This window comes from Penicilliopsis zonata, assembly GCF_001890105.1.
Source record: "Penicilliopsis zonata CBS 506.65 unplaced genomic scaffold ASPZOscaffold_28, whole genome shotgun sequence".
Lineage (NCBI taxonomy): Eukaryota > Fungi > Ascomycota > Eurotiomycetes > Eurotiales > Aspergillaceae > Penicilliopsis > Penicilliopsis zonata.
The window spans coordinates 158,418-171,930 of NW_019208934.1; the positions used below are offsets into that span (position 1 = coordinate 158,418).

The following is a 13,513-nucleotide window of genomic DNA, read 5'->3' on the forward strand; positions in this document are numbered from 1 at the left end:
GTTGCCTGACTAGTTCCTTGATTAATTGCTGATTAATTGCTTAGTTAGAATAAGCAAGAAGCAGACCGTAGAGGAGAGACTTCAGACTGTCCTTGAGTGTCTTGTATCCCGCAGATAAGCAGATGCTTAAGCACTTAATTATCATTATATATACATATCTCTATATATACATATCTCTATATATAAATATCTATACTACATATGCTTTACTGCTTACTCGGAAATAACCTCAATCCACTTGACCAGGGCTTCCTCAATCCATCTAGCCAGGGCTTACTCCGCCATGCAATGCTCTTCCTTGTTTGAACCATCGTGGCCCGGATGCCCATCGGAACACGTCCTGGACCTGGGCGATGGGGGCGCTCCCTGGATCCCCGGCCAGGCCTTGCAGGGGTCTATGGTGTGATCAACAGGGAAAATGACTCGTGGCAACATCGTGGCAACAGGGAAGCCGTAACAGTCAGGACTGTGTGCAGTCTACCAAGTAGTCCATCAAGTGAACAGTGGACAATTATACCCAACTGATAGCCCGTCATTTCTGGCGGATGGATTCCGATTAGGAGCGTTGACGCGTCTATGTCGGCCGGATGCACTGGACGGGCCTATGGGCAGCGTATAGACCCTGGTACAATCGCCTATTGCTACCAGATTCCCGTCTATTGCCCCTTTATTTGGCCCCCTCCCCAGATATGCACATCAGCATCTCCTCACTCACTTGGCCCGATTCTGCTTGAATCATTTTTATTCGTTTTCCTGCTCGTGTCCTGTAAGACACCGGACGGGGCTCGCGCCTCTCGGGTTTTTGCCGCGAGCAAGGGCAGCCAGGCGTCGATCTTAAATACGCGATCGGCCACCATGGAAGGTCGAGTAGGAGAAAAAGGGATCATGGCGGAGACTGTCGTGCGACGCCTGAGTGACCCGCCCCGCTTGATCTCCTTCCGTGCCTTTTGCTGGCCGTCTGCATGCCCAGTGAGCGTCGAAAGCCTGTGTCTGCCATGATCACGTCGGTGCTCCCCACCCACTGGCTCCCCTGGGAGTGTCCTGAGCTGGAACCTAATCTCGTCATGACCTAGTGCCGTGGGTGTTGTGGGCGAGAACTGGGCCAATATCAATGACCCCGTGGAGCGTCGTCGAGCGCAGAACCGCATTGCCCAGCGGGGGTATCGCCGCAGTGAGTCCCGGCAGCCTGGCCGTCAGCCTGGCAGGACAAGAATGCTGATGCTTTGCAGGACAGCGCAAGGAAAAGGACAGCGCTCAAGCACAGGAGAACAGCACCGATGGCGCTGTCAAACCCCCCTCCGGCCCGTTGCCCTCCCCCCCGCAGCAGGAGCGGCCCAAACCTCCGCGGAATGCATCCCATCGCCCTCCAACGCCGATACAACTTCCGCAGGGGTATTCACATCCACTCCTGGTGCAGCAGCAGCCCCTGCCGCCGCTGACGGCCAACCTCCATCTGTACACGACCGCGATGGACTCGCTCGGCTTCGACGGGACCCCCTGGACGCCCGCCCTGGAGGAGGACGGGCAGCGGCCCTTCTTCGGGCTGGAGACCCCCTTCCTGGACCCGGTGTATGTGGGTTCCCCCGCGGTGGCGCCGCACGCGCTGCCGTCCCCAGACTCGGACCCGCTGTCGGCGTCGTCGGCGTCGGCGTCGGCGTCGGCGTCAGCGGGAGCCGGAGCGGGAGCGGGAGCGGGAGCGGAGGGGGTGGCTCCCCCGCTGCTCCAGCTCCAGACGCCTCACGTGACCCCGGAAGCCGGCAGCGCGGCGGCTCCCCACGGGCAGACGGCCCTGCATCGGGCCGCCCTGCATGGCCACGAGTCTGTCCTTGCCGTGCTGCTGCAGGCGGGGGCGGATCCTGCCGTGCCCGACAGCGCGGGCCTGACACCACTGCATCTGGCCGCGCGGCAGGGCCACGCCAGGGTGGTGCAGCTGCTGCTGGGCCACGGCGGCGGCGCTGGACACGCTGGCGGCGGTGGCAGTGGCAGCGGCGGTGGCAGCGGTGGTGAGCAGATCGGCCAGGTAACGCGCACGGGGGAGACGGCGCTGCATCTGGCGGTGCAGTCGCAGCATCTGCCCGTGGTGCACGTCCTGCTCGAACACCCGGGGTGCGCGGTCAACGCGCAGGACTGGTGGGGGTGCACGCCGCTGCATCTGGCATGCGAGGCCAACCATCAAGAGCTGGTTGAGATTCTGGTGCAGGCGGGGGCGCAGCTGGAGCTCCGCGACTTTGACGGCCAGACCCCGCTGCATAGCGCCTGTATGGGGGGGCGATGACGATTCTTTTCTCCTATTGTTGTTATTGTTATACTAGAAACGGCCGTTTACAGCAGGTGCTTATTGATCATTCATTCCATGACTCCAGGGTGCGCGGGTGCGTGCCAGGATGCAATTATACAAGATATAAATCTATCATCTATCATATCATCTCTCATCCACTATCTCACCACCTGCCAGGGGGATACTGATGCTCGATGCCCTCCTCCAGGCGCGTCTCCTCGCTCGAATGCGCCCGCTGGTACTCGACGTTGCGGGTGCTCTTGCGGCTGGACGAGCGGCGGCGACCACGCTTCTTGCGCTCCTTTTCTTCCTGCTTGCGGCGCCGCTTCTCCTTGCGCGACAGCTTGATCTCCTTGGGGAACTCGCTGTCTTCGCCCTGCAGATAGCGGCCGGGATGCCAGAAGTTCCAGATCACCATCGCGACCAGCATCGGCACACACTCCAGACAGTAGAAGGGCGCCTCGTTGGTGGTCAGCGGGCTGGTGCCGGCCGTGTTGGTGTCGGCGTACTCGGCCAGCCGGTAGATGATTCGAGCCTGAAGAGTTAGCGAATGCGACACTGTTGCTGTCTGCAAGGATGGTTGCCTACCGTGATGAAGCCCAAGGTGACGTACATGGCCATCACCATTGTGTGCCAGGTGCGTCCGCGATCCATCATCCCGCCTCCCTCGCGCATGCGCTTGTGGAAGGAGAACAGCAGGAAGCAGAAGCAGACGATGAACAGCTCCTGCAGCGCAATCCCGCCCGTGTAGACGTGCAGTCCGATGCGGTCCATCTCATCGCTAAAGTCCGAGTCCATGACGCCGCCCGTCGCTTGCACAATGAACGACCTACATTGTTAGACCGCGTGTATAGAGAAAGAAAGATGAGACTCACGTTACGTCCAGCCAGATGAAGATCTTGGCCAGCTTCTCCGCCCGGATGCCCATCACCTTCCGATCCGGCACGAAATAGTAGACCATGCGGCCAAACACCATGTACACCAGGGCGTTCACCCACAGCGGCGCCAGCAGGACCAGCAGCTGTCCGGCACTGGCAGTGGTCGACTTGGTCTGGTTGATGGTCGAGTATGTGCGCATAATCAGGCCGAGACATTCCCACCCGGTGCCCATCACGATCACCCAGCAGAACCGCTTGCGGTAGGCGATCGCCTGGATGAGATGGGCGATGAAGGTGAGCCCGAACAGGACCGAGAAGAGCACGGCGGCCGGGCCATTGGCGCAGTAATCGTACTGAGCGTTGGAACTCGAGAGATCTATTCTGTCAGCTTCTTGGAGTATATCTCGGATAGCAGATCGCTTACCGCAGTGGCTTGGCCAACCCATGATAGCTGGTGAGATTGAATGTGTTTAGAATGAGCAGGAGAATTCACCCATTGCTGCTGGTCGAGCCATTCTTTTATCCTGTCAAGACCGCAGATCTTTGACAGTCGCCTGGCCGGATCGCGAATGACGCTGCCTGGCCAGCGGGCTGCTTTTTTTAGTTGGCATTTAGGCTGCCGTGTCCAGGATAGCCTCGGTGGCCATGGCCGGAGCTGCAGCACTAGCAGGGGTTGATCATATGTAGTATGTAGTATGTGGTTCGGAGTAGAATCCTGTAGCCTGTCTTACTGCGCATAGGATTCAGTTCCGCTTTGTTGAAAGTACCTTGCCCCTCTTAATGGCCCCATCGGGCGAATGGAGGCTGCCAGATTGGCTAATCAATGCAATGAATAAAGCTGTACATTACAGTAGAGTACAGACAGAGTACGTATAGATTACTCTGTACTCTGTACACTAGGTAGGTTATATTCAATATTTCATTGTGAGACAGCTATGAGAATGTTAACTATCTATCTAGATGAATCTTAATTAAGGGAAAATAGTAGTTTAAAGCAGCTCAAGCTAGAACTTAATAAGTGTACCTTAGGGTTTAGGGTTTAGGGTTTAGAATAACACTATAACCCTAGTGTAAATATACTGTTCTTTGCAACCATAGTTTTAATCAGTGAGTCAGAATGACCACCAGGTGGTAATAGTTGGTGACTAAGATACTAAACAGCATAATTTAATATGTAGTGTACTTTATATAATTAAATTCTCAAGTATACTGATAGAGTATAAGTATAGAGTATGAGTATATTTAGGCAACAGCTATACAATATTAACAGGTTAATAGATGCATCTTAACTAGTAGGAATATAGCACTAACCCTAGTAATAATACAGCATTGCAAACCAATAATTGAAACAGTATAAGTCAGAATATAAGGCAATGACCACCAGGTTGTAATACTCAGTGACTAAGATATGTGTCTTGTATTATGCCAATTCTATCAATACTCCGTACTGTCTACTCTAGACGTGTATGCAAAATGAGCCATGCAAGGTCAGCTGCAAGGTGAGCCGCTTAGGGTTCGGCATGACGGTGCGGCAAGGGGCCGCCCCTTGCAGCGGCTCGGGCGGAGACGCGGTCTGAGATCGTGTTAGGGTTGTTCAGATGTGTTAATTGTTGAAGGTGGTAGGGTTAGCGCTTTAAATACAGAAATGGCAGCGTGGATGTTGCAGTTACGTGGTAGCCTGAAGCCCAATGTTGATCTCGACGGTTGATCTCCCCCCCGCGCGGGCCTTGTCGTCCTCGTCGTCGAGCTCGTCCTGGTGTCGGCCAGAGCAGTTCATGTCGGCGTCTGCCTCGGCCACCAACCCGTCGACCTGCCAGATCCTCACCATCACCTGCGGCCGCTGGGAGCAGTCGCTGTCCGTGACGAGCGCCTCGTTCCCCGCGGCGCTGCAGCTGCGCGATGACTTTCTCCACGATCTCCAGAAATCCGGGGGCGGGGGCGGGGATCCCGCCGCCCTGTCGTCGCTGGTGGAATTCTGGGCCCGCTTCATCGGCTTCACCGTGCACCGCCTGGAGCAGGAGCCGACGGGCCTCAAGGACGAGCTGCGCCTGCTGCTGACCATCGCCATGGAGACCTTCGACCGCGACGTGCTGCAGGGGCGCGAGATCCACGGCGTCGTCCACGCCCTCGAGGAGACCGCCGCCGAGGCCAAGTCCGCCATCCTCGCCGCGTACGTGCGGGCGCGCCATGCCCTGCGCCGGGTGAGCCGCCCCCCGGCGGGCTCGGCGCTGCTGGCGGCGGCGCAGGAGCGCAAGGCGCGCCTGTACACCGTCTTCGGCGGGCAGGGCAACGACGAGCGCTACTTTGACGAGCTGCGCACGCTGTGGCAGACGTACCGGCCGCTGGTCGAGGAGCTGATCCTGGCGGCGTCGAGCATGCTGCAGCGCGAGGCCCTCGAGACGGAGACCAGCCGCTTCTACCACGGCGGCATGGACGTGCTGGCCTGGCTGGAGCACCCGGAGCGCACCCCGGAGACCGCCTATCTGGTCGGCGCCCCCGTCAGCATGCCGCTGATCGGCCTGCTGCAGCTGGCCTGGTACCGCGTCGTCGGCCGCATCGTCGACGCCACGCCGGCGCAGCTGCAGGCGGCGCTGGCGGGCACGACGGGCCATTCGCAGGGCATCATCGCCGCGGCCGTCACGGCTGTCGCGCAGTCGTGGACGCAGTTCGACACCCTCGCCCTCGAGGCGCTGCGGCTGCTGCTGGCCATCGGCGCCGCCAGCCAGGACCACTTCGCCGTCGCGCAGCTGCCGCCCGCCATCGTCGCCGACGCCGACGCCCACGCCGAGGGCTTCCCGGGGCCCATGTTGAGCGTCGCCGACTGCCCGCTGGCGCAGCTGCGCGCATACGTCGCCGAGGTCAACGGCCACCTGCCCGCCGACGCCCGCATCGAGATCGCGCTCATCAACAGCCCGACCAACACCGTGCTGGCGGGCCCGCCGCTGTCGCTGCACGGCTTCAACGTCTGGCTGCGCGCCGTCAAGGCGCCCGCCAAGGGCGCCCAGCACCGCATCCCCTTCTCGCAGCGCAAGCCCGAGATCCACAACCGCTTCCTCCCCATCACCGCCGCCTTCCACAGCAGCTACCTGGCCGACGTGGCGGCCGACGTGCTGCAGCGCGTGTCCGGCTTCACCATCACCGGCGACCAGCTGCGCATCCCCGTCTTCTGCACCCGCTCCGGCGCCGACCTGCGCCTGCGCGGCGCCGCCAACCTGGTGCCCGACCTGGTGGCCATGATCACCGCGCAGGAGCTGGTCTGGCCCAAGGCCACCCACTTCCCGGCCGCCTCGCACATCCTCGACTTCGGCCCCGGCGGCAGCTCGGGCATCGGATCCCTCACCAACCGCCTCAAGGAGGGCACCGGCGTGCGCACCATCCTGGCCACCCTCTCCCACGGGCCGCTCGCCGAGCTGGGCGACCGCAGCGAGATCTTCGACTGGAACCGCGGGCCCCGGGGCCTCACCTACGGCCCCGTCTGGAGCGAGCAGTACCGTCCGCGGCTGGTGCACATCGCCGGGGGCCCGACGCTCGTCGACACCAAGCTCAGCCGGCTGCTGGGCCTGCCGCCGGTCATTGTCGCCGGCATGACGCCCACGACGGCCGCCTGGGACTTCTGCGCCGCCGTGATGCGCGCGGGCTATCACGTCGAGCTGGCGCTGGGCGGGTTCTACCAGGCCGCCCAGCTGGAGACCGCGATCCACCAGCTGCTGGCGGCCGTGCCCGCGGGTCGCGGCATCACCTGCAATCTGATCTACGCCGCTCCCAGCGCCGTGAAATGGCAGATCCCGCTGCTCGCCAAGCTGCGCGCCTCGGGCGTGCCCATCGAGGGCCTCACCGTCGGCGCGGGCGTGCCCTCGCCCGAGGTGGCCTCCCGGTACATCCAGGAGCTGGAACTCCGGCACATCGGCTTCAAACCGGGGTCTCTGCCTGCCATCCACCAGGTGCTGGAGATTGCTCGCGCCCATCCGGAGGTCCCCATCGTGCTGCAGTGGACGGGCGGCCGTGGCGGCGGCCACCACTCGTACGAGGACTTCCACCAGCCCATCCTGCAGTCCTACAACGCCATCCGCCGCTGCGAGAACGTCATCCTGGTCGCCGGCAGTGGCTTCGGCGGCGCCGACGACACGTACCCGTACCTGACGGGCGAGTGGGCGCGCCGGTACAACCGCCCGGCGATGCCGTTTGACGGCATCCTGCTGGGCAGTCGCATGATGGCTGCCAGGGAGGCGCACACCAGTCCGGCGGCCAAACAGGCCATTGTCGACACTCCGGGCGTGGACAACGAGGCCGACTGGGAGCAGACCTACACGAAGCCCGCGGGGGGCATCGTCACCGTCACCTCCGAGATGGGCGAACCCATCCACCAGCTGGCGACACGCGGCGCCCTGCTATGGTCCGAACTGGACCGGACTATCTTCCGCCTCGACCGCAGCAAACGGGTCGCGCAGCTGCAGAAACAGCGCGACTCGCTCATCCAGCGTCTCAACGCCGACTCCCACCGGGTCTGGTTCGGCCGGGACTCCCACGGCGCCGTCGTCGACCTCGAGGAGATGACCTACGCCGAGGTGCTGCGCCGCTTCGTGGAATTGACGTACGTCTCGGCGGAAGGCCGCTGGATCGACGGCTCGTACCAGCAGTTCCTATTCGACTTTCTGCAGCGCGTGCAGGCGCGCATCGACACCATCGACACCGTCGACACCATCGACAGCATCGACGCCCTCCGGGAGCCCGTGGCGGCGTTGGAGGCCGTCTTCAAGACGCTGCCGCTCGCCGAGGAGCAGCTCATCGGCACGCAGGATGCGCAGTTCTTCCTGCATCTGTGCCAGCGGCGCGGCCAGAAACCGGTGCCCTTTGTGCCCGTGCTGGACGACAACTTCGAGGTCTACTTCAAGAAGGACTCGCTGTGGCAGTCGGAAGACGTCGCCGCCGTCGTCGACGGCGATGTCGGCCGGCTGTGTATCCTGCACGGCCCCGTGGCGGCGCGCCATACGACCGTCGCGGACGAGCCCGCGGGCGACATCCTCGACGGCATCCACCAGGGCCTCATCCAGCGTCTGCAGCAGCAGGACCCGGACTACCAGCAGGACGGCGTGCCGATTGTCGACTGCTTCAGCCGCGAGACCGCCCTTCCCGACTGGCGGTTGGCAGAAGCCGGCATCCACTGCGTGCCCGTCGGCAACACCGGGGCGGTCCTGTATGAAGCCGTCCGCACCGGCAGCTCCGCCTCGCCCAGCCAGTGGATGGCGGCGCTCGGGGGCTCGCAGGGCGGATGGCGGCAGGCCTTCTTCTCGACGCCGGTGATTGTGCAGGGGCGCGCCATGAGCGAGAACCCGTTGCGCCGGCTGTTCCAGCCGACGCGCAGCTCGTACGTGATGGTGGTGCCCAAGGGTCCGCAGGGCGAGCCGATCATCACGCTGTTCGAACACCGGGCGCACTCGCCGCCGGTGAAGGTGGTCGAGGTGCGCGTGGACGAGCCGGAGGTTATCACGCTGGAGATCATCAACCACCGCAACGCCGGCACGCCCGGGGCGGCCGACGCGGTGACGGGCCTGCAGCTCAAGTTCCAGCACCGGCGCGAGGCCGTGTATGCGCCCATCCACGAGCTCATGGAGGGCCGCAACGAGCGGGTCAAGGCGTTCTACTACCGGGTGTGGTTCCCCGGCGAGCCGCCGGCGCAGTGGCCGTCGGTGCACGACACGTTCCGCGAGTCGCAGTTTGAGGTGACGGCGGACTCGATCGCGGAGTTTGCGCAGTGCGTGCAGAACGCCAGCGACGCGGCCAGCAAGCGGCGCGGCAAGCCGATGGCGGCGCCGCTGGACTTTGGCGTCGTGATCGGGTGGGAGGCGCTGATGAAGCCGCTGTTCTCGCGCGAGCTGGACGTCGACCTGCTCACGCTGGTGCATCTCACCAACGGCTTCCGCATGCCGCCCGACGCGCAGCCCATCCAGGTCGGCTGCGTGCTCGAGACCACCTCGCGCATCCAGGCCATCTCCGTCGACGAGGCCGGCAAGCTGGTCGAGGTGCGCGCCCTGGTCCACCACCAGGGCAAGGTCGTGCTGGAGCTGAGCAGCCGCTTCCTCTACCGCGGCGGCCGCCACGTCGACTGGGAGAACATGTTCCGCCGCGTCGACGAGGAGGAGATGGAGCTGACCATCGCCAGCCCGATCGACGTCGCCCTGCTGCTGTCCAAGCCCTGGTTCCGCCTGCTCGACCCGGCCCTCGATCTGCAGAACCAGACCCTGGTCTTTGTCCTGCACTCCACCTACCGCTACGCCAGCCGCGACTCCTTCCACGCCGTCACCACCGTCGGCGACGTGCGCCTCAACTCCTCGCTGCCCGGGGGGTCGCGGCCCATCGCGACGGTGTCTTTTACGGCCGACACCAACTGCCGCGGCAACCCCGTCATGGACTATCTACAGCGGCACGGCAGCACCGTCCAGAAGCGACGCATGTTCGACCGTCCCATCCCCCTGCCGAGCGACTCCCACAGCGCCATGATCCTCACCATGCCGCCCTCCAACGAGGCCTACGCCCACGTCTCCTGGGACTTCAACCCCATCCACGTCTCCGCCTCGCTGTCGCGCTACGCCGACCTGCCGGGCCTCATCACCCACGGCATGTACACCTCGGCGCGCGTGCGCGGTCTCGTCGAGCATTACATCTGCGGTTCGGCCATTGGCGGCTTCCGCAGCTTCCACTGCTCCTTCACCAGCATGGTGCTCCCCGGCGACGAGATCGAGGTCGTCTTCCAGCATACCGGCATGGTTGCCGGCCGCAAGATCGTCGCCGTCGAGGCCAAACACGTCGGCCGCGGCGAGACGGTGCTCCGGGGGGAGGCCGAGATCGAGCCCGAAGAGACCGCCTTTTTGTTTACCGGCCAGGGCAGCCAGCAGAAGGGCATGGGCATGCAGCTGTATGCCCAGAGCAAGGCTGCCCAGCAGGTCTGGGACTATGCCGACGCTTACTTTTCAGACAATTACGGTAACCTAACCTAACCTAACCCTAGGATTAACCCTAAACCCTAAACCCTAAACCCTAAACCCTAACCCTAGCCTACCCAACCCTCCCTACTCTACTACCTACTCTACTCCAAGTCTCCTGCTAATACTCCTGAATGGTCAGGCTTCCGCATCACCGATATTGTGCGCAACGACCCAACCGAGCTGACCGTCCACTTTGGCGGCCCCCGCGGCCGTCATATCCGCGACAAATACCGCAGCATGAAGCGCGAGAGCGTGGCGGCGGACGGCAGCATCCAGCTGCTGCCGCTGTTCCCGGACATCGACGAGGAGACCGAGTTCCACACGTACTCGGCGCCGCAGGGCCTGCTGTCGGCCACGCAGTTCACGCAGCCCGCCCTGACGCTGATGGAGCTCGCCATCTTCGCCGATCTGCAGGCCCGCGGCCTCATCTCGGAGCGCAGCTCGTACGCCGGCCACTCGCTCGGCGAGTATTCCGCCCTCGGCGCCGTCGGCAAGATCTTCAGCGTCGAGTCGCTCGTCCAGGTCGTCTTCTATCGCGGCCTGTTGATGCAGTTCGCCGTCGACCGCGACTCCGCCGGCAACTCCGACTACCGCATGTGTGCCGTCGATCCCAGCCGTGTCGCCAAGGGCTTCGGCCAGGACGCTCTCCAGCTGGTGGTCAACACCGTCGCCGCGCAGACCGGCCAGTTGCTCGAGGTCGTCAACTTTAATGTCTTGGGTTTGCAATATGTTTGTGCCGGACAGGTATGGCTTCAGACCCGTGAGACTCGTTCCTCGAACTCACCGCTGACATCATGAATAGATATACGCCCTCCACTGTCTTACCGGCGTGCTCAACCAGATCAATGCCCATCCGGTGATATCCCCCGAGCAGCTCGTCGCCCTGGTCAAGGCGCAGGTCGCCCAGATGAAGCCTGTCCGCACGCTGGCCCGTGGCTGCGCAACCATCCCCCTGCGCGGCATCGACGTGCCCTTCCATTCCTCGTCGCTGCTGCCCGGCGTGGCTGGCTTCCGCCGCTGTCTGCTTGATCTGATCGACAGCCATGCCCTGGATCCCAAGTGCCTCGTGGGCAAGTACATCCCCAACCTGACGGCCCGGCCGTTCGAATTGAGCAAGGAGTACTTTGAGCTCGTTCACGGGGTCACCGGCTCTGTCGCTCTTGACGGTGTTCTCCAAGAGGTGAGTTTTCCTTCCTACTATTGTTTTTTCCTATTGCAATTGCTAATGTTGGCAGTGGGATGCCTATGTTGATCCAGCGGGTAACGGCCTCCAGAAGATTGAGGCTACGATTCAGGCGATGAAAGTGTTTTGATTATGCGAGTTATAGACTTGATTTCTCACATAGACTGGTTATAGATATATATCATTTGAGGCTGATCAACTATTTAAATATCCATTCTATATATTATACTGTATAAAGTCGGGTTCACTTCATAGTAGCCATAACCTCAACTGAGCATGATCTTTCCAACTCTATCTCCATAATACCGAATTACTGACAGAAGCGGTATATGAGGGTGTACTTTAGTCTTTTAGATCATTCTAAATGCTTATCTATTTTTTTCACAGTATACGAGCCCGTAACCCTCGCTACTATTATTATTATAATTGAGATATTATAGAGTAGAGCTCTATAATCTAACCTACTCTAGACCTATAGCCCTCTATAATAATACTTATTTAGATACTTATCTATTAGCAGCCACTCCTGACCTATGGCCCTATATTCATAATTATTCACACTAATCTAGATAATTAGTTAAGGAATCATTAAGGGATTTACCTAGGAATCGCCTGGGATCAACACTCTTGGCACGCCAAGAAATTGGTATTTGTATAACAGAGAGTAAAGAGTAATTTGATAGCCTTTTTCAATCATTTATTCAATAGATTTAGCATTGATTTAGCATAGATTGAGCATTGATTTGAGTAATAACTGTTAATTTAAGCGCTTCCCTGTCTAATCTCTTGGTTGCTTTACTTCCTCGCTGCCCATGCTTATACATAGCACACCATTATATATTTGTATATTAGCCAGAACTGATAGATATACAAACATCTATTCAAGAAGGATTCAATACTATATAAGCTCTTAGGGTTACTGGCATATTCTACCAAATTTCTAAATAACAGGATCAGGGTTAGGGTTAGGGTTAGGGTTAATATGGCCGTGTATTCGAGCAGCTTACCAAAGGCGGACTAAGTATACTGTCTACTATATAATCCCGGACTCTCCCTCCCTCACGTCGACTCCTTCAAGTCGACTCACTCCATAATGCTTTCTATAATCCTGTTCAGCGCCGTGGTCGGCTTCTTCCTCTACGACCCCAAAGCCCTGCCGGGACTGTGGCATGTTCGTTTCCTGTCTTCTTATGCTATTGATCTCTCGTTGAGTGATGCCTGCTGACTGAACAGGCTCGTATCTTGACTGTTCTCGTCAAACATCTCGTCTGGCGCCGCAACAGCGCCATCACGGAGACACCCTCGCCGTCGACCATCTTCCGCCCCCTGCGCACCTGCTCCTACTGCTCTCTCAACGAAATCGACTTCAACCTGCACAAATCCAACAGCACCTTCTACGCCGACCTCGACATCAGTCGCATCGAGCTCCTGGTTGTGCTGTTCAAGGACGCCATCACCCCGCTGGCGCCCCGGGCCAACCTGGCGCCCGAAAACGCCTACAGCCGGCGCAACCGGCGCAGGCCGCTCCTCTTCCTCCTCGGCGGCGTGGCGTGTATCTTCAAGCGCGAGATCAAACCCTACCAGCGCTACGAGGTCGTCTCGCGTGTCCTGACGTGGGATGAGAAATGGGTGTACATCGTCAGCTACTTTGTGAAACCGGGCGGTCGTCAGCCCGCGGAGATCACAGAAGACAGCATCCTTGCCTCGGCGCTGTCCAAGTATGTCTTCAAGCAGGGCCGTCAGACCCGGGACCCCGCCGGAGTGTTGCGGGAGCTGGGGTTGGCAGGCGACCCTGATGCCGCCGCTGGTGACCGGCTGCCTCTGCCTTGTCAGGATCTACTCGATCAAGGCGCCGGAGCAGCCGCAGCGTGGACCTGGGCCCATGTGGAGGCCGAGCGCCAACGTGGGCTGGCGATAGCACAGCATATGGCCGGCTTGGATGGGTTGATGGGGTGATGGCTGATTGTGGATGAAGACGAATCATAGGAGAATACGTGGATACGGCGGTATATTTAGAATAATAGAACTGCTATTTAAAATGAGATGAGGGTGCATTAGTGCATCAAGATGATCCTGCTTCTCGTCTTTTACTGGCTCTTACTGACAGGGTTCGTGGCCCGAAAACGAATCTCACCTTGCAGCTGGAACGCCCGCTAATCGGCGCGAGGCTCCAGGCAAAGAATGGAAGTAC

At 60.2% G+C, this 13,513-nt stretch overlaps 5 protein-coding genes across 5 annotated transcripts; 3 read left to right on the top strand and 2 right to left on the bottom strand.

The window, feature by feature from the left end:
- Positions 1-616: 616 nt before the first annotated feature.
- On the bottom strand, positions 617-1,308 carry ASPZODRAFT_1312788 (hypothetical protein). Its single transcript, XM_022722717.1, has one exon. It carries the CDS (start codon positions 1,146-1,148, stop codon positions 708-710), a length of 441 nt encoding a protein of 146 aa, XP_022576994.1. The 5' UTR covers positions 1,149-1,308; the 3' UTR covers positions 617-707.
- A 796-nt stretch (positions 1,309-2,104) lies between these two features.
- ASPZODRAFT_76702 (hypothetical protein) lies at positions 2,105-2,275 on the top strand (the record flags this gene model as incomplete). Its single annotated transcript, XM_022730116.1, has 1 exon — positions 2,105-2,275. A coding segment is annotated over one exon (171 nt), but the record flags the coding sequence as incomplete, so codon positions are not given.
- A 358-nt stretch (positions 2,276-2,633) lies between these two features.
- Positions 2,634-3,536, bottom strand: ASPZODRAFT_43043 (hypothetical protein; the record flags this gene model as incomplete). Its single annotated transcript, XM_022728334.1, has 3 exons — positions 2,634-2,813; positions 2,867-3,107; positions 3,154-3,536. Coding segments are annotated over 3 exons (804 nt in total), but the record flags the coding sequence as incomplete, so codon positions are not given.
- Positions 3,537-4,691: 1,155 nt separating this feature from the next.
- On the top strand, positions 4,692-11,518 carry ASPZODRAFT_137287 (hypothetical protein). Its single transcript, XM_022724270.1, has 4 exons — positions 4,692-10,137; positions 10,279-10,883; positions 10,942-11,319; positions 11,375-11,518. Exons 1-4 carry the CDS (start codon positions 4,932-4,934, stop codon positions 11,450-11,452), a joined length of 6,267 nt encoding a protein of 2,088 aa, XP_022576997.1. The 5' UTR covers positions 4,692-4,931; the 3' UTR covers positions 11,453-11,518.
- An 897-nt stretch (positions 11,519-12,415) lies between these two features.
- ASPZODRAFT_105211 (hypothetical protein) lies at positions 12,416-13,353 on the top strand (the record flags this gene model as incomplete). The annotated part of the gene is made up of 2 exons (XM_022720889.1): positions 12,416-12,493; positions 12,556-13,353. The coding sequence occupies 2 exons, from the start codon at positions 12,416-12,418 to the stop codon at positions 13,276-13,278; spliced, it is 801 nt and encodes a 266-aa protein (XP_022576998.1). The 3' UTR covers positions 13,279-13,353.
- Between the last annotated feature and the right edge of the window lie 160 nt (positions 13,354-13,513).

Excerpts from the sequence above, each read along its gene's own strand:
- ASPZODRAFT_1312788 (XM_022722717.1), bottom strand. The coding sequence starts at position 1,148 with ATGCGGTTCTGCGCTCGACGACGCTCCACGGGGTCATTGATATTGGCC.
- ASPZODRAFT_137287 (XM_022724270.1), top strand. The coding sequence starts at position 4,932 with ATGTCGGCGTCTGCCTCGGCCACCAACCCGTCGACCTGCCAGATCCTC. Across the intron at positions 10,138-10,278 it reads TTACTTTTCAGACAATTACG|GCTTCCGCATCACCGATATT; the intron begins GTAACCTAACCT and ends CTGAATGGTCAG. Across the intron at positions 10,884-10,941 it reads AATATGTTTGTGCCGGACAG|ATATACGCCCTCCACTGTCT; the intron begins GTATGGCTTCAG and ends CATCATGAATAG.